The sequence below is a fragment of the Limanda limanda genome, chromosome 22 (genome assembly GCF_963576545.1).
Source record: "Limanda limanda chromosome 22, fLimLim1.1, whole genome shotgun sequence".
NCBI classification, from domain to species: domain Eukaryota; kingdom Metazoa; phylum Chordata; class Actinopteri; order Pleuronectiformes; family Pleuronectidae; genus Limanda; species Limanda limanda.
Window position 1 is genome coordinate 11,979,880 of NC_083657.1, and position 20,286 is coordinate 12,000,165.

The 20,286-nt window shown below is 44.2% G+C and overlaps 1 protein-coding gene across 1 annotated transcript; it reads left to right on the plus strand.

Moving 5' to 3' along the window:
- Positions 1-664: 664 nt before the first annotated feature.
- On the plus strand, positions 665-15,516 carry rcor2 (REST corepressor 2). Its single transcript, XM_061066425.1, has 14 exons — positions 665-674; positions 6,295-6,420; positions 8,991-9,047; positions 9,679-9,759; positions 10,173-10,225; positions 10,374-10,535; positions 10,651-10,775; positions 11,076-11,142; positions 11,313-11,549; positions 12,388-12,465; positions 12,771-12,828; positions 14,525-14,592; positions 14,859-15,020; positions 15,160-15,516. Exons 2-14 carry the CDS (start codon positions 6,297-6,299, stop codon positions 15,514-15,516), a joined length of 1,629 nt encoding a protein of 542 aa, XP_060922408.1. The 5' UTR covers positions 665-674; positions 6,295-6,296.
- The last annotated feature ends 4,770 nt before the right edge of the window (positions 15,517-20,286 follow it).

Here is a 20,286-nt window from a genome sequence, read left to right on the forward strand (position 1 = left end):
CGTCTTTGAAATCAGAATGAAAATATCATAAACTAATGAATTTGCAAAGGCAAAGTATTGAAATACAAGACATTTCAACATGCACCATTACAACTATGAATGCATCAGGAGGAGTTCATTCTATCACATCTCATTCTGGAGCATGCATCTCCTGAGATATCAGAGAAAGTCAAAGACTTCAGAGGAGGGAGGGATGGAGGGATGGGAGTCAGGGTGAGGTGTAAGGGGAAGCAATGATGGAAGTTGTATGGAGATGTGGAGGAAATGGGGGGAAGTGAGGGAGGTAGACAGCCGAGGAGTGAGAGGAGCAGACAGACAGCCGAGAATAAAGGAATGAGACAGGTAGGGAGAGAGAAGGGGGGAGGATGAGAGGGGATGAGGAAAGAAGTGAAAACAAGAGTGAGCTGAGGGGAGAGTGGGAGGGACGCTGAGTTCTGAAAGATCGAAGAGACGCCGAGTGCAAAGAGGAGGGATGGGAGGAGAGAGAGGGATGGAGTGACGAATGGAGAGGAGGAGGAGGAGGAGGAGGAAGAGAAGGGAGGACTGAGGGAGGAAGAGAGGGGAGGAGGGAGGAGGGGAGGTGATGAGGGGAGGAGGGAGGAGGGGAGCAGTTGTTCATTAGTGAGGAAGTGTGAGGGACTGGAGGACTGAGCAGGAGGAGAGCCAGTGGAATGGTGAGTTTCATGGACACTGACTAATGAGAGGAGAGGGGAGGAGAGGGGAGGGTAGGAGGCGAGGGAGGGAGGAGGTGGCAGGGATGAAAATGAGACTGGGGAGGAGGGGGGGAGGAAGAGGAGGAGGTAGGAGGGAGGAAGAGTGGAGGTGAACGGAGCGAAACTGCTTTACTGTGTCACCGTAGGGGGAGAGAATGGGGGGAGGGGAAGAATTTGCACGTACGCACATGCACACACACACTGTTGAAATCGAAGGCACTGTGTGAGAGAGAGAGAGAGAGACAGGAAGGAGGAAGAGGAGTGAGGAAGGAGATGAAGGAGGAAGAGGAGGAATGAGGAAGGAGATGAAGGAGGAATGAGGAAGGAGATGAAGGAGGAAGGAGGAGAAAGGGAGAACACGAGAGAGGAGTTATCACTGGGAAAGAGGAAGTGAGGAGGGGGGTGTAGAGGAGCAGGGGACAGGGGGGTGAGGGATATCAAGGAGTGGAGAGGAAAGAAGAGGAGGCACAGCAAATGGATAGAGAGAAAGAGGAGAAGAGAGAGGAGGGAAAAGAATGAAACAAATCAGAGACAGAGAAGAGAGAGGGAAGAAATGGGGGAGGAGGAGAATTGAGGGAGATATTTAGGAGGTGGAAAGGAGGAAGAGGAGGGAGAAAGTATACTGGTGGAGGGAGGGATGGATGGGCAGGAGGTGAATGGAGGAGGTGCAAAAAGAAGTGTTGAGAAAAAAGGTGGATGACAAATAGGAAGGATCACAGAGGAGATGGAGATGAGGTGGGGAAAAGGGGAGAAGTGGGATGACAAAGAGGAGGTGGAGGGAGAGAGGAGGTGGCAATGAGAAAGTACTGAGAGAGAGAGTGAGAGAGAGCAAGAGAGAGAGAGAGAGAGAGAGAGAGAGAGAGAGAGAGAGCATGTAATGGGCTGTTACATCTCAGCAGCAGGCACTTGTGAACCATGTGTGTGTGTGTGTGTTCCTGTACTTATGTATGTGTGAGGACATGTTTAAGCACAGACCCGAGGACATTTTTGAAAGTGAAGACATTTCCACTGGTCCTCACTTTTTCAAAGGGTTGTTTGAGGGTTAAGGCTTGGTTGTAGGGTTTGGGTTTGAATTAGGTTCAGGGATTTAGTTTGGATGGTTAATGTGTCCTCACTGAGATACAAACATTTGTGTGTGTGTGTGTGTGTGTGTGTGTGAGAGAGGCGTGGTATTGTGCTTATTGCCAGCATCAGGTGAGAAATCCTGCTTCGACTGAAACACTCCCCATTCTGCACACACACACACACACACACACACACACACACACACACACACACACACACACACACACACACACACACACACACACACACACACACACACACACACACACACACACACACACACACACACACACACACACACACACACACACAATTCCACCTGTGCCCGTACACATATACATTGCTGCCACACATAAGCACACACGCAGAGGGAGAGAGAGGGAGAGAGAGCAAGAGAGAGAGAGAGAGGGAGAAAGGGAGAGAGAGAAAGAGAGAGAAAGACAGAGAGAGAGAAAGGGAGAGGGAGAGAGAGAGAGAGAGAGGGAGAGAGAGCGAGAGAGAAAGACAGAGAGAGAGAGATAGGGAGAGAGAGAGGGAGAAAGGGAGAGAGAGAAAGACAGAGGGAGGGAGAGAGAGAGAGAAAGAGAGAGCGAGAGAGGGAGAGAGAGAGAGAGAGAGCGAGAGAGAGAGGGAGAGAGAGAGGGAGAAAGACAGAGAGAGAGAGAGAGAGAGAGAGAGAGAGAGAGAGAGAGAGAGAGAGAGAGAGATAGAGAGAGAGAGCGAGAGAGAGAGAGAGCAGAACTCCATGATTTTGGAATTGTTCGACATGTTAAATAAAACACAAATAACAAAGTACGTTGAGGCTGTTTGTCTGAGTCATCGTCAGGTCAGGGGGGGGGGGGTCACACGCCTGCTCTTGGGGACACGTGCACTATCATAGGCGCGCACGCACACACTCGGTAGATCGCCCCCCCTCCTCCACTGTGCATACATCAGTGCAAGTCTGGACAGCCTGTCTCAGCACAGAGATGCACAGCTGACGAATCCCTCCGCCGACACACTGGCAAGTAGTCCCTAATTTATGGGATTTTGAGAGATGGCAGATTAAGAGACTAGAACTGATAAATAACTGTTTATATTGCAGAGAAATATAGATATTTACTCTAGATTAACTCTGATTAATAATCAAAAGGCAAACCAGCCGGAAATACATGTAAAGTCAGATTTGTTTTAAACTAGGCTTTAATTAAGATGAGCTGGTTTAACGCACTCTGACGCGTTGAATCAGATGCTCCGCGATGTGACTGGAGAACAGGAGCGGACTACACACACTAGTTTTGCGGGACTATTTCTCGTCAATCCAAACGGCTGGTTGGTTGGGAGAGGCGAACGCATCCGGGCGGACGTCCACCTCACTTTTCTCCGGGTGTTGTCCGCCTCCCCCGGCACTCACACACACATACTCACTCACACACACACTCACTCGCGGCTGCTTCCATGCCTCCGCGCTCGCTCACTTCATTGTACTGACCGTGTGCATCAATTAAGCGGAATTAAGCCGCTTCGGGCTCCGCGGGTCGGCCGCAGCACTTCCAGGGGCCACTGCTCGCCGCGGAGAAGTTTCGAGTGCGGGGGGAAAGCGGAGGGACACGGAACGCAGGTACGATGCCACTGTTCTCTCCCCACTTCCAACTATTAACGTTACTCGCGTAGCCCCCGCAAGCTAGCCGGCTAACGCTAGCATCCCCAACTCGGTTTGACTTCAGCTCTGCACTTTGGTGAGAGGGAGGAGGAGGAGGAGGAGCGGGGGAAGAAGGAGAAGACATTTCGCCTGTTTTTATTTCTTCTTTTATTATTGTTGAACCGCCAGATATGACTTCGTGGAGCAGATAGCGACTAAATCTCCCGGAACAAGTAGTGTTATAATAACCCGGAGAGCGAGTTTTTCCTCCACACCAGCAGCAGACAGTAGCGTCAGTAGTAGTAACAGCAGCGTGAGCGTGGGGGAAAACAAAAGGACTTCAAAGTGTGACACAGATAACTGCTCAGCAAAGCTTCCAGAATATCGATTTAGTCAGAAAACGTGGGCTCAGATAAATCCCCGGCTCTGGATCCATCGACTTAAAGGTTTAATATTGAACGATCGGGAATTCATTTACAGCCATTGTTATAGAAAAGGATGCTTGGAGAATAGTGATATTACAATTTTCCATGTGCCAAGTAAAAACGCGACCACAAGTCACTCTGAACTTCATCCTGAGACCCACGAGTATATTATTACTCACTTTAAGGCTATTTTATCGATTATATTTGAAGGTATGAGCTAAAAAAGGATGCATCAAATAGGAAAGGTGCATTAGATTACCAATTAACACACGTAAAATGTATAAAAAATCATGAATATATCACATGAACTAATTAGACTTTTTTATGCAGTATTGGTTATTTGTGTGTATCATACCATAGATGTGTATATATTGTGACAAGTGACAAAAAGTGATCCATATGCTATACATGCCATATGCTATTGTGAAAAATCGATAACAAAACACAAGTGGTTGGTTGAGCAACACTTGTACTTAGAAATATCTATATATATAATATAAATAGCTCCTGCCTCGCCAGATTAACTCGTGTATTTTATAGTATTAGTCGTTATAGCTCATAAAAGTTGATTGTTGTGGCTGAGATCGAGGCTCCCGTCCGCCGCAGTGTTCGAGGCTCCCCCACGAAAACTCTTCCTGAGAAAGTTACTTAAGCTTCTCACTCGTTTGTAGCGGATCCACCAGACCTCGACCCGCATCGATGTTGTGTAGATCTAAACGAGGGGAGTTGCGTTCACGAAGTTGTGGTTATTTCACCCCCAAGTGAAGTTGGAGGAGGGCAGCTGTCGTGGTTGCGGGGGCCACCGGGAGCAGCGATCAGACAAAGACCCCCAGAGAGGCTCAGACACTTGTATTGTCTACTCGGGAGTTTGGTAGATGTGGTTTAATCTCTCTGCGCTGGAAACGAGTTAGCCCCCCGTTCCCCCCCATCCAGCAGCGATCGCGTTTTTGAATATGTCGGATTGAAACCGTCGGTCCTTGCTTTGTTTCAATCCGGGAGCATTTCAAGTTAGCTCAGCGGAGATGAAGTTGCTGATGTGCCGACGGGGGACGAGAGCAGTTTTTTGAGGAAACTGGATTTGGTGATTACAACAACCCGATCTGCCTCACATCCGGTCGATATCTTGTGTTTGTGGTCACCTGTGTACGCGGAAGGAGTTCGAGTGTGTTACTACTTCCCACCGTGCGGAGCTGTGTCCTTAACTGACCGTCTGGTCTTTTGTGTAACTGTGGCACTGACTGGTCCGGAGATACAGAGAGAGAGGTAGAAACGAGGCTGGACCACAATAACACACAAGTGACTGGGGGGGATAGCAGATCTCCTTCCATGCATGTTGTTCCCGTTTCGTTAGTCAGATGCTGCCACTTGTCACTAGTTTGGAGCATTTGTGTGGATGAGTGTTTTCAAGCCTTTCCCTGGCCCCATGTTCCTGAAGTGGAGATAATTGCCATGTGTGTGTATATGATGGTTTGTGTTGCAGGCTGTGCTTTGACTGTGGCGTGAGTTTTGTAATACATACATATGTTCATGTTGGGGTACTGGAAAAGATCCCAGTCTAAAAATAAGACATCGCATTGACACATGTTAGTAGTGTTACTTAATATGCATGGACCTGTTCAGTATGGGTCATGCCAGGACAAGGCAGCAACACTCTGTCTTTTTTATGACCATTTTAATTGTAGATTGATCTGATATTGATTCCCTCCAGTATCAGTTTGTCTAAATGTCAGGCAATAGCACAAATGCCCTTAGTGCCTTCCCGATTATGATACCTGGACCCTATCAGCTTATAGGGAACACCGATCCAGTACCGGTTTATTTAAAAAAAATAACTTGTACAATGTATTTGAACAGCTGTATGCTTCTGACCCCGTATGGAACTGATGATTGCTATTCTTGTTTTTTGTAGTACTTCTTTTAGTATCTACTTTGATAGTCATCACTCAAGATTTACACAACAATTATTTCCTGTAGATCGCATCAGGTTCTTGCATTGTAGGACTTTCCAGCTTGTACTATTACCATATTGCTGGGATTTTAGCTAGCTCTGGCTAACCATGGCCATGTCTTAGCATCTTTATCACCACACTGACCAACTCAACTGGTGCAGGTGCAATGTCAATGTGGATTTTGCTTTGAGAGATACCAGGTTATAAGGTGACGCTGAGAGCTAGCAAGTGATAATGATAGTCTGACTTGAGCTTAGTGTGTGAATTAGTTCATTAGTGTACCGGATCTGTTTGGAAAATAAACTTAGAATAAACAAGGGAATAATGGGAAAACTTCCAAGGTATCAGCATAAGATGTTGTTCTACTTAAAAAAATAAGTGAATAAGGTTTTTTTTTTAATACAATTTTAAATGAAAACATATCGTAGCCAACTCCTAAAAAAACGTAACTAATAGATTGATATACGTTTGGTAGAGGTGCAATTCTATATTTAGGGTTTGTGTGTTTTTTTTTTGTACAGATATGCCCTCAGTGATGGAGCGCTCGGGGTCCGGGGTCCTGTCCAGGAGCAGAGCCAAGACTGTAACCAACGGCAACAGCCTACCACACTCTGAGGAAGAGAGCAGCGATGAAGAGCATGCTCATGGTAGGCACACACGTTAAAATGAAATCTTTTTTTACTGACATCTGAGTTGCTTAAGTTAAGAATTGATTCAACATGTAGCTAGTTCATATCTGTGCATGTGACTCTAACCTGAAGCCTGCACCCATGGTTCTTATATGCAGACACGAGGGCAGCTGTTCGGTTGCATGCGTTGCATTGCTGCAGTGCTGCATCAGGCCCTGCACACTGCTTTCTCTCCTCTGTGGTACCCTCCTGCTCTCCTCCACCCCCTTCCCACACTCCTCCATCCTTGTCATCCTCTGCCCACATGCGTCTTTCCTTCCTCCGTTCACTCCTTCACCCACTGACTCTCTGTTGATCTTTCATTGTGTAACCATTCTCTCACCGTGCACACGGACAAGGGACACATTTTTAGACCAAGCACAGCAGTACAAGTAGAATAGTTGGGGATGGCTGCTCCAAAGACACTTGACTATCAAGATTATTGCAACCACTACACTCATCCTCCTCCTCCTCCTCCTCTCTTCTTCAGTCTTAACATCATATCCTCCTCTTCCTAATCAATGTGTCTCATTTCTTTCTCAATATTTCTTTCTCAGGCAGCGTCTCCTATTCGGCCTCCTCCTTCCTTCCATCAATTCTTCCTTCTTATTTTCTGTCCCCCATCCTGCCTCTCCCCACCCATTTCTTACCATCTACTCCAGTTTCTACCATCTCCTTCTCCTCCCTTCCTGTCCACTGTCCCTGTGGAAACAGTAATCTGTCTCTTCCTCCTCTCGCTCTGCTTCCCTGCTCTTCTCCTCATTCCTTGGCTTCCAGCCTCTCTCTCCCCATCTCTTCTACAGCATTTTTTGCTCGCTTCACTGCAGCACTGATTACTTAATGTCTGCCATCACATTGTCACTCTCTCCGTTTTATTTCCCCTTGAACTGTTTGGGTTTCTCTCATGTAGATTCCATATGGATGAAAATGTTATCATGATGAAAATTCCACAGGTCGAGATAAAAATGGAGTGCAAATGAAGTTGCATGATTACAGTGACCTAAATGATCATGGTTATCTGTATTATTGAGGTCAAATGTGCTGAAATTACTTGGTTTAGTTTAAACTTAAAAAGTAGTGATCACAAACTGAAATGACTTCAGAGTTTTGTATTTGAATAATATATTTATGCCAATAACATTTTAATTATTTATCAACGTGTTACATCCAGTGCAGACATTGATCCCAATTGTCAGGGTCAGGTCAAAATATCAGCGTTTGATAAATGCATTTAATTTGGTGACAGTGGATGCTGAGAGTGCTAGCAGCTCTCCTGGTGTTAGAGCCCGGCTCCGTCCGCCGTGTTTTTAAAACACAAAACAAACGAACAGCTTGCTGGGCCTGCATCTTGGAGACTTTTTAACTTTGATCGATGCTGTATCAACCAAATCCTCACGTTAATTACGGTGATTAAAGACTTAATGGTGCAACTAACGATCAGGAATTTTAACACAGTATACTGTGAAACCAGCAACCGTTTGAATTTTATCATGATAAATGACAGCAACTAACTACATGCTAAAACTGAAACGTGATTGTAATTTAAACTGTTGATTTAAAAGAAGTCTCTATTTGGGGAGGTTATCAGTCACATGTTTGCCTGGATTGATCTGGATATGTTTGCAAGGGGTCAACTGCCTAACAAGAGGAGCATTGTTTGCACTGTTTTTTTAAATGAATTGCATATCCTCAGGGTTTCCCCACAAGGTTTATAGTACCTTACTTGAAGTAAAGAATGCCTCTGTTAAAACAATACAGCATTTTTATGAAACAAGTAATCAAGCAGCACTACTTTAAACAGCAAAGGCCACATATTTTTACGGTCATCTAAGTACGTACATTAAAAAACAACATAAGCTGCATCAGGATCTGCCTGATTCCTCTCAATAAAAAATCACTTTAGTTGGCAGCAATTCTCAACTCTGCTTACCCTCATCCCAAAAAATATTAATTTAAGTGTAATGCACAAGATTTTTTTTGCAAAGCCAGAGGTCTGTTTGAGAAAACGTTTGTCTGTGGTTTTCAGAGGGTCATAAAAGGCTTTTTGGCAATATTAGTTGTAGTTCACCATTTTCACTCAGACATTAAAGGTTTCTCTCAGACATTAAAGGATTCCATCTTTTTGAATCTTTTTTTGAGAAACCTTGTACTCATCCTTTTTAAAAGAAGTGTAATTCAACTGTACACTTCCAAGCTGATGCAGTATTTTGTCATTGAGGAAATGTTACCTTGGTGTAACTCCAGTTCTGAGTTCGTATGCAGTCCTTTAACGAACTTTGATTATCCCGAGGCCAAGCCTTGATAGAGCAAACCCGTTAGAAGGCTTAGCACATAATACAATAGAAGATGCTTATCATCCTCCTGTGTTTGCTGTGTCTTGTGTCACCGTGTCGGTGACTCCTTCTGTCTCCTCTGTTATCGTCTTTTAATCCTGTCGATCCAGCTCTACTACTTCTAGGGAAATGTCTGCCTTGTTACTGGAATCCTTGTCCCCAATCCTCTTCTCCATCTTTCTCTGTCCCTCTCTAAAATACTGTCTCTCTCCACAGACAGTATGATCAGAGTGGGAGGAGACTACCAGGCTCAGATCCCAGAGTTCAAACCAGGTGAGCTGGCACAGAGCAGAGGTTGGGAGAAAGGGAGGTGAAACATGGAGATATAAAAAGGCAGAGGAATAGAGAGAGGCAGGAAATTGAGGTTGTTAAAGGGGCATAGAGGTTAGCAGAGGACATGCAATGGAGGAGAGAGGAGAATGCAGATGAGGAGACAGATCAATGTCAAATGACCAGAGTTGATGTGGGAATTCAGGAAAATGGAGAGATGGAGAGAGAACTTTTGCAAAATGTCTAAAGTAATATGCTTCTTTTCCAAAAAAACGTCAGTTTTTCAGATGAAACTGAAATCTTAAAAGCTATAAAATGTGTCTTTGCTGAGTAAAAAAAAAAAGGGTTTGTTCTGCAGTAAAAACTGAAATGGACCCCAGATAGTCTTTAGCTACTGTACAATGAATGTTTTTTCTGTCATTTTCATTAAGTAGTACCCCCCTCCATTTAGTTCAAATGAAGATGGAGCCGGAGAAGTAGTCTTAACCTAAAAGAAGAAAGATGATGAAAGTTAAAGTAAATATAATGTCTGATGGGAGAGAGAAAGAGAGTTCTATGGATAAAAAGGTGTAGGAGAAGTGTAACCTACATGTGTGGATGCAATGTCTGAAATGTGTTTTGTTTTCATCACTAGACTGTCCAACCCGCTACGATGAGAAGGACCAGAGGAGCATGTTGGTGTGGTGTCCCAACACTCTGCTCTCCGATGCCATGTGTAAGCTACACACACACAGACATACAGACACACACACACACACACCAAACGTACCTTACATTCACTACAACTTGACCTTCAGTTCGGTAGCTAGTCCTGACTAGAGAATAGTAATTCAAACTTTTATTCCATCTGTCTCTCAATGCGCTTCAGCTTGGTCTCTTCACCTCCATCTTTCTTCTCTTCCTCATTTGTATTCATTCCCTCAATCCTTTTTGTTTGCTTTATATTCATTATTTTCTCCTTTGCTCCTTTCTTTATCTTCCCATTTTTTAACCATCCCTAGCTGGTTTGCCTTTCTACCTCTCCACAGCATACTTTTGTGCTTTTTGCCTTTCTCCTCTTTTTTCCTGCTCTATCTGTTCATTCATCTTTCTCACCTCCTTTTTAAACCAAATTTCTCTTTATTCTAGTGGATGAGTACATCCTGATGGCTAAAGAAAAACATGGATACAACATGGAGCAGGTAAGATTCCATTTTTCCTATTTTCCCTAAAAACATTTGTGTTTCCTCTACATTTTACAACTTAAATTATATTCCTGTTGCCTCTGTATCTTGTCCCTCTACTTAAACTAACCGTTTTGGCTTTCGCTCTATCCTCACGTTCCACCAGGCCCTGGGCATGTTGCTGTGGCACAAACACGACGTGGAGCGCTCACTGGCCGACCTCGCCAACTTCACCCCCTTCCCGGACGAGTGGACACTGGAGGATAAGGTGCTGTTCGAACAGGCCTTCAGCTTCCACGGCAAGAGCTTCCACCGCATCCAGCAGATGGTGAGAGACTGGGAGAATAACACACAAACACACCCCGGCAGTATATCTAGTACTGTAATTTTCAAATTAATTTAGTATGTAATACTCAATTAATCAACGGGCTGTGTTTGTGTAGCTGCCAGACAAGCTGATCTCCAGCTTGGTAAAGTACTACTACAGCTGGAAGAAGACCAGGACCAGGACGTCAGTGATGGACCGACAGGCCAGGAGGCTGGTCAGCAAGAGAGAGAAAGAAGACAGGTATGAGAATCAATGAAAGTTTAATGATCCCTCTGGAGGAAACTGAGTGTGTTGGGTGAGGAGAGATAGAAGAAGGAAAGGATGAATAGGGAAGAATTAATATATATTAGAGGAAGGAAACAAAGTTCTCTCAGACACAAGTTACCCGAGAGCTTACATTTCCAAAACTGATTTGTTAAATGACACTTGATAAGCATGTTAACCTGAGGAAACGAGAGAATAATATATATATATATAGATGAGATCCTCGGATATTATTTTCAGTTTGGGTTTCATTTCTGTTTACTTTTTGTGTTTCAGTAATGATGAGTTGGAGGAAGGAGAACCCGGCAGTGACAGTGATTTTGAGATTAACAACAAGAAAGAGGTAAAGGAAAAACACATTTCTTTTTCACAAGTCACGACTTGCCTGAGGAGATCAGCACAGAATCAATGCTCTCCATATCCTTCAATTCCATCTTCATTTATTATACATCAATGTAATTCTACCCTTTTTTTGTTGCTGGTTTTTATTTGGTGATTTCTCTGTCCACAAAGGCAGTGAAACAGACCCCCAGCGCTAGCTCTGAGAAGCCCACCCCCAGTCGCTCTGGGCCGATAAAGAAGGAGAATATCGGGGCCCAGTATCGCCACCACCCGCTCCGAGCCCGCCGCAGACCTCCGAAAGGCATGTACCTGGAGCAGGCAGACATCATGTCCCTTTCAGCCTCTCAAGATGCCGGGGTGCTGTCTGTACGACAGCTGGACACGACGCTGGTGTCACTGAAGAGACAAGTATGTATAGCTGCTTTCCGACATGCACTGAACTCCAGATAATCCCCTGAAATCATCTGGAGGGGCTGTATGTGGTAACGCAAATGTCCAGGTGAATTGCTACGGACGTTCTCAATAGTTTTTCCTGCCAGCCCCTTCTAAAATGTCATGATATTGTACGAATTAGCTCTTGTGAGAATACTGCAGGAGATCTTTTGCAGGATTCACCACAAGTGAACAGTTGCTAACGTTTCCAACACGTTATAGATAAAAAAAATTACAAGAATACAAATTCCTCAGAATGAAGGAGGCGTCATGAATGTAGAAGAAACAGACAAAGTTATGAACCATGAAAGACATTGATATTTGAGAGCTTTTGGTGATAAAGGTTGACGCCCGTGTTGATGTGCTGTAAACAAACTTAATTAATCAAATAGCTGTACATCTAGAGATACTTTCAATGGAAATCAAAAGGATTTGACTGTCTTGAGCTCTGTAGCAGTCATCTAACACATCCTACAGACGTGTAGGGGGCAACAGTCACTTTCTGTGCAACAAACAAAATGAATTTGATGTCAGTGAAGGGTTACAATAATTAAACAAAAATAAGCTCAACAACCAGATCGGGCTGAAAGAGCTGGTGGAAACATGACCAAAAAAAGTTTATTCTATCACTCTTGACATTTTTAAATCACAGCTACTTGCTTTGATTGAGCAGCGACAGTTGTGAGTTACTGCATGTTAAAAGTTAAAGAAGTTTCTTTGTATTAACTCGGAGCTACTGATTTTTCTTTCATGGCATCTGTTTTCCCAATTATCTTACAATGTAATCTCTCATTTTTTCCCTCCTCTCTTTCAGGTTCAGTCCATTAAACAGAACAACAGTAGCGTGAAACAGAGTCTTAATGCAGGTGTTGATGTGTTCCGAGCGGCTGAGGTAAATCTCTTTCTCCACTCCTGCCTCTTCATTTTCTTCCCTTTACATCCCTCATCCATCTCGGCTTTGATTTTTGTTTCCTGACTTTAATGACTTTACTCAGCTCATCCCTCTCCTCCTCATTTTTATTCATTCTGCCCTTCCCCAATTCCCTCCAGATATAATTTCACCCCTTGCGGGACTGAGATTAGTCTTAATCTGCTCTTTGCTCTCGCGCTGTCATTTTCACCTCATTCTCCTCATCGTTCTTACCACCTACTGTACCCCTGTCATGCGCTAATCTCTCTCCTCTCTCCCTTTCTCAGCCTACCCCGAAGATGAACTCTCGTTGGACCACAGAGGAGCAGCTCCTGGCTGTGCAGGGTGAGTAAAGGCTGCAGCCTCATCTTCCTCGCCCTCCTGTAGAGTCACCTCAAAGAGCCTAGAACGATGTGTTGGTACTGTATGACCAAACAGTATATCTCCTTATGACTCTGGTTTATTTAAATGCTTCACTCAAATGATCCTTGTGAAGCACATGTGAACATACGTACTTCACACTGTCCACTTGTGATCGGATCTCTCAGGATGGATGTCTATACCAGGTCTCACAAGGGCCTATGTAGTTTTATTAACATGTTTTTGGCCAGAACTTAAGAATTAATAAGTTAATTATGACAAATCTTTCAGAGAACAAGGTAAAATGATGAGGTGACGACATTTCATCGCATCAGGCTGCCATTCTGTTTAATGTATGTCTCCTTAATGCTACAGTCATGATGAAGTGATGCAGCTGGAATACACATGAGCTGCTGGGATCCAGGTTCCCTGTGTCATGAAAGTGAATCAAAGCTTTGGGGAAAAGTGAAGCTTCTTCTGTCCACAGGACTTTGTCGATTAGACACACAGTTGATCTACAGAGGGGCGTTCAGTGAGGGATACTCAGAGGTAGTTAGAGGAGGAACCGTGGCTAATGAGTGCGGGTGCTGTTTGTTGCTATGGACACAGTTCAGCTTGTCACGGCACCCAATGACAAAATGATGGGAATGAATAAGATAAATTCTGAATGACCGATGTAGGATCAGCTGCATTTACTGGAAATTATTACCTGATGTTACTCAGAAAGTGCAAACACATTAAATTAAATTATATTGTTTTACCTGACACATCCCTGATCAGAACAAGGATCTTTATTCAGAAAACTGAAGGACAAAAAAACGACATAAGTATTAATAAATATATCAATAAATCATAACATTTTTCTATTCCTGTATTTCTACATTTATTTCTGTATTCCAATATTTATTGATTTATTTATGCTGATGTAATTTGTTGACCTTTACAGAAGACAATATGGCAGGTCAATTTAAATTATAAGATACACAGATGCGAAAAACTGCTGATATTCCTCAAGAGAACACGTCAGTAACAGAGGCTGAAATCTACCTTGCTCCTGGGGTCAGCAGTTTGCAGGAGTGCTGCGTCTTTTCGAAATGAAAACTTGCAGTTTGGGCAGCGTTTAAATAATTCATAAACGCGAGTAAACATTAAGTCACTCCGAAAACATGATGGTCGAATTTCCCCATTATTACCAACAGACAATTAAGATCGGACCAGTGTGAGAAGCACTGGGTCAACATAGGAGTTACAGGAGATCCCTGCCTGTAGTGCTAATTCACAAGTCAGGCACAACTCAAGGTTAATACAGAGTTTGGAGGCGAAATCTCCCCACTTTCGCTTTGCAGCTGCTGTCAATGCACCTTAGAGCATTGGATCTGCAGCTGTGCAGCAGGAGAGAGAGTGAAAGATCTGAATGTGTGTAACGACGTGCGGGCGAATCGGGTCAGGCCTGTAAAAGAGCAGGTGCACTCAGTCAGCCGACCTCAGCTGAAGGTCGACAGAAAACACACGCATCAACAAGCCAGCTCCCTCCACATCCACTCGTCCCTGTGTTTCCTCTCACACACACACACACACACTGCAGCCGTTTCTGCAGCATTTTAAATCCAATGAAGTGCCTGTAAGTGACGCATAGAGACAACATGAACCTGATGGGTTTTCTCTCTCTCTCCGTCTCCAGCCATCCGTCGCTATGGTAAAGACTTTGCAGCCATTGCAGAGGTGATAGGAACCAAGACGCCAGCCCAGGTGAGCCTCCTCTTCCACTTCTCATCTCTTGTTCTGACCTCAGTCTAACTTTGCACTCTCAGCCAGCTGCCTATCAGCTTCTCATCTCTTCTGCAATTACCCCCTCATCCCTGCGTCTAGATAAGCATGTGTCTTTTATGGGATGAGTATAATCTCCATTATCCCTCCTCTAATTTGTCCATTGTCGGACTCTGTGTCCTTGAACATGGCAGAACTTTCTGTCGTACGCCATTTCTTCTCAAACACATCTTTCTCATTGGTCTCAGGTGAGTTCGTTCTTTGTGAGCTACCGGCGCAGGTTCAACCTGGACGAGGTGCTGAGGGAGTGGGCAGCCGAGCAGGTGGCCACCACCCGGGACCAGAAGGACCCGAGGAGGAGCGGTGAGGAGATCACGCCAGCGACAGAGGGAGGAGCAGAGGAGGACGAGGTGAGGCCTGTCAGAAATCACATAGACATGATGTTCTCTTTCCTTGTTTTAGCAAAACTGATCTCCAACTGTCCCCCTTATCTCACTTCATCTTGTCTTTGCTAATTGTCCTCCACCTCCGTCTCCTCCCTCCCCTCAGGTCAAAATGGAGGACTTCCCCTCAGATGCTGCCGACAGCTCCTCTCCCCCATCCTCCACCCAGACTCCGTCGTCCTTCTCCCAGCCTCCACCGCTGCTGCGTCCCGCGCCTCCCTCGGCTCCCCCCAGCCTCCTCCGGCAGCCGCCTCCTCTCCAGACTCGCCCCCTGCAGAACCGAGCGCCCCACAACCACCCGCCACCTCCACTCATCCGTCCCGCGGTGACCTCCTCCTCCTCAGGGAGCTCCAGCCTCAGGGCTTCTCCACCCAGCTCCTCCTCCTCCTCCTCCAGCACTGCAGCAGGGCCGCTGCCTCCGTCACTGGTCGGGCTCAAAGTGGAGCAGTCCAACTCGCACTGATGACACACACACACACACACGCAGAGACACACACACACACGACAGTAGCAGTAGAAGCACACACACGCACACACACACTAGCATGCAGACAAACCCATTTGTCTCTTTCCTCAAAGAAAATTCCTTCTACTTGTTACTGCAACGTTCCCAGCCGTTGTCTCTGGGAACACGACACGTCACATGTTCAATCAAACATTCTCGGGTCCCTAAGGTGACGTCTCAGTTCTTAGGAAGAGAGTGAGGGGCCCAGCAACAGAGTCCACTGCATTGCTGATCTTAGGCCCCTTCACTGTACTGACACACACCTACCTCCAGACCATTGTTCTCTAGTGTCACACACACACACACACACACACAGACACACAGACACACACACACACAGACACTTCCTTGAACAAAATCAAGACAAAGACACTGGATCATCAAGCTGTTGAAGCCATGACCACAAAGCAAATCCACCAGCCCATCTCCATGGCAACTGTTGAACATCTGGATTGCGGAGGAGTGTGGTTGAACATGCACACACGTGTGTATATATTATATATACACTGTAGGTTCCACTAGGCAGGTATCAAGTCCTCCAAACAGCCATCAGGAAAAACAAATCATAAATAAAAGAAAAAAAGAGGAAGAGTTTCTCACATCTGAGCCAAACCTTCTCCTCCTGGGAGGTCGTGTAAATTAGGAACTCATTTTGATGGTGTGGATAGTTATGCCTTTTCTTCCTTGCGTGCTTTAAAACTCGGACCCTCACAGGATGAGGAGGTACGTCTTCAAAGAACCCGAGCGTCGTCCTGAGAGCTGCGAGTTTAGTCGCGGAAATCCTGAATCGGGCAAACCGAGACCTCTCCTCTCATAGCCATGTATTACTAGTATTAACTGGAGTGATGTTTTCCTGTTTCTTTGACTAGACTTGAGCTCTAGATAGGCAGTCAGTGACTGTAGGTAGTTTAGCTAGTGCATACTTTATTATTATGATGATAATTATTGACTGAGTACGAAGGAGAAGAAGAGTCTGGACTGTGTCGGTCATTTCAACCAGACGTGTTGCCACAGATCTTTTCCCACCAGTCCAGTGTTGGAGTCACTGGTCCCACTGGTCCCTGTGACGAGCAGCCGAATCAAACATGAGTTGCTGTGTAACCTGCTCTCACTGACTCTTCATTCCTGGGATGTTATTCAAGAAGAATGAAATGTTCTGCCAAAGTCCTGTTATTGCTTTAAAAGCACATTGTCCCTCAAGTCTCCAGACACGTGTCGTCTCGCTTCCGACACCTGAGACATGAGAGGTTGACGATATTGTAAATCAGTTTCCTGCGGAGAGTTGCCTCTATGTCTTCAGGGTCAGGTTGACGTTGGTTGACAGCGAGACTGGTTGTAACTAGAGGTCAACATCTGTCTATCTGTATATAAGGGCACGGTCACACACATGCAAATATATCAGTGGTAAACCTTCTCCCATTTACTTATCTGTGGGAGCGAGGGGGTGAACATAACAACTTTGACCTGGTGTTTGTTTTGCATTAACATGTGACAGGGCCCTGAAGCTGTGATTAACACATTTGTTTGTTTTGTAAAAAAATAACCCTGACAAATTGACCTATACACTTCCACAGATTCATTAAATTAAATGCGACATGTTTCATATTGTGTTTTGTAGGAATCGTGTTTGCTTCCCTCCAGCCTTACTGCTGCCTGCTGGGTGGAGCCTCAGCTGATGTACAGACATGAGGAGTGTTAGGTTTTCTCTCTGCGAGTTGGCCATTAACTTCCATGTATTCCTGTAGGTTCATGTTTAATCCAAAATATCACTGGGTGCTTGCGAAGACTCAGTGGAGTGTTTTGTTGTGAAGGTAAATTCCAAAAGTTTTTTTTCAAAGATGCACTGACGACTCGGTCAAGTCTTCTGGGTGCAGTTGTTTAAGGCAACTTTCTCTCTGGTACTTTTATTAAAGTCCTGATCTGTCTGGGCCCAGAGGGAGGGAGCCCCGGGGGGTCAAAGGGCACTTGGAAGGAGTTTATTGCTGTATCATGAAAATCGGTTTGGACGAGAAACTGTCCCGGAAAAGCTGCGTTTGGGCTTTTTTTTCGATATCTGGCATCTGTAGAAAACAAGATAACGGCATTGTTCCTTTAGTTCTTTCTCCTGCTGAATCTCCCCTCATATTCCAGTTGCCTGTTTTGTCACCGCCTTCTCAAGCAGATCTGTGTTCAGTGCTGCTGCTGCTTCCAGTCTCACATCGCCTGCGTTTGTCAGCAGAGGCCTCCAGGGGGCAGCGAAGCAGCTCACCACCACACTTTGGCTTTAAAGCGTCTCGTTCTTCTTCCCCTTGTTCCTTTGTTTGCAAAACTGCTTGTGTGTACTGTACGTGAGAAGCTGTTTACGTTGTGGAAACTGAACTACTTGTGTTTGACCGAATTTTTTTTTTTTTTTTTAGAATAAAGAAATGACCAAACAATACTTTGCTTTTCCTCTTCATTGGTTAAAATGACTGACAAAGTAATCTTAGCCTCATTCACACCTACAGGTGCTCAGCCTGCTCCTGCAGCGGGAGAGCGACACATCATCTGTTCCCTAAAACCATCTGTCAGCTCCCAACAGGTCGGGCCACCTGCAGCTTCCACTTTCCCACATGGGCTGAACTGTCGTCTTTATCTTTAATAGAAAAAACTGAAAAATCTGCACCAAGCAAAACAGACAGCTGCTTTAAAACACCTCAGCTTCACACCAATGTTCTTTATCAGTGTTAAATTTAAGTTACCAAGTGATACACACTTAGATACGTTTTGTGGTATTCTATCTTCAGTTTTAATAACTAACCACCATTCTCATTACATTATTTAAATATATCACATCTAGAAGAAACCTAAAGGCAGCAAATCTTCATATTGAATCCTTAATCAACGAATGACGGCTGCACATGTACAATACAAAGAACAATTGCAGAACACTTGTATATTTTTTTCTATTGCACATTAAAAAAGCAGCTATACATAGTACTTCTATTCTTATTCAAACTATAACTTACCTTTCCCCTTGTGTTGCTGTGAATTTCCTCGAAGGAGGATCAATCATATATTTGAAGAAACATATTTCTGCTTTAAAAGTCAGAAGATTAATCTTTTAACATAATGGAGGACGACAAGTGTGGGACAGTGAGATGTGTCCGCTGTTCTCTAGCATAATGAACACTGACTGTCTGAAATGTGGAAAAAAATGTTGCCTGTATAGATACCATTAGTAAAGAATAATAATTACACACTTTCACTGACACTTCAACATCTGCACGGAAAATTGTCAAATTGTTTATTTCTTGCTCACAACGCCCCCTTGTGTCAAAAAGAGGCACAAGTTGATACAGAGGCCAGATATTTCAACTTTAATCTTTTTACTGAATCGAAAACAAACATCTTTGTTTGAGAGCTGGTTGAACAGGACCTCGACGCTGTGGTCGACATGGATAAAGTCCAGATCCATTTAGCAGCTGTTCTGGAGCTTTCAGTCAGAACACATGATGCTCATCTGATCAGAAACATATAAATGGGCTGCGTTTGATTAAGGTCACGTTCACAACCACATTTCTATAGGCTGTGCTTTTCTTTCCACTGCCAGCACAAGGAGACATTTTCAGGTTTAGTATTTTGCACAAGGTCACTTCGAGATGCTGGGATCGAACCACCGGCAATCTGGTTAGTGGATGACCCGTTCTACCTCCTGTACAGAAGGCAAGATTACGCAAACAACACAGAATGGATTTCTATGAAACTTGGAAGGATGCAGTAAGCGTCAGGAAAGACACCAGAAATAAAAGACATTGGAAGAAAGGTTGTTTTTTTTCCTGGATTTTTGATATAACTCAGAGAATAATAAACACATCTTAGTTTAAAAAGTCTGACATTTCAGGGACAGATCTCTGAGTGTGTCCAATTTGGACACAGTTGAGAGGGACGATCACGGAACTTCACATAACGAATTTCAGACCCAAAACTATTATTATATCATTGTTTTTATTACTATCATTGTAATTTTTCATCATTTTGTCTTTGCACAAAAAAAACAAACAAACAAATAATACATTTTTCAGGAGTTGATCACCCCTCCCAGCCCCCGAAAACCCACCACTACAGTTACAGTTTGCTCAAAAACACATTTAAAATCAATGTAAATTACAGCAATGTAAAACGAAACAAAAAAAGGTAAAATAAAATCAACCCTGAAAGAGATAATATAACAGCAACAGCCAGAATAATAATTAGAATCCAATACCCAGCACCTTAATACAATGATCAACTTTTTAAAAAGAAAAATTTGACGTATTAAAAACTGAAAGATAAACAAAAAATAAACGACAGTGTGTCATTGTGATAGAAAGAAAGAAAGAAAAGTGTTAAGTTAGGTGCGACCAGCTGACGGGACTCCGCCTCTGTCCCTCTTCTCGAACCCCCGCTCACGTGTGTGTGTTTTGTTCTGCTCCGACAAACTCTTGTGGAAGAAGTGACTTCTATTGGTTTGTGTGGGTTGTTTTTGAGCGAATGTGTGTGCTTCAATGTGAGAAACATCGACAACGCTTAAACAAAAAGGACAACTTTCAAATTAAATATAAAAATGGCCGAAATGAAGAAAAAATAAATGAGCGAGCAGTAGTCGTCACCACCTTCATCATCGTCGTTAAATACATCGATAACTCCTGCGCTTTGTGTTTATTCCCATACATTACGAGCTGTGTGTGTGTGTTAAAGGTGCATTACACCGAAAAGGCAGCAATGATA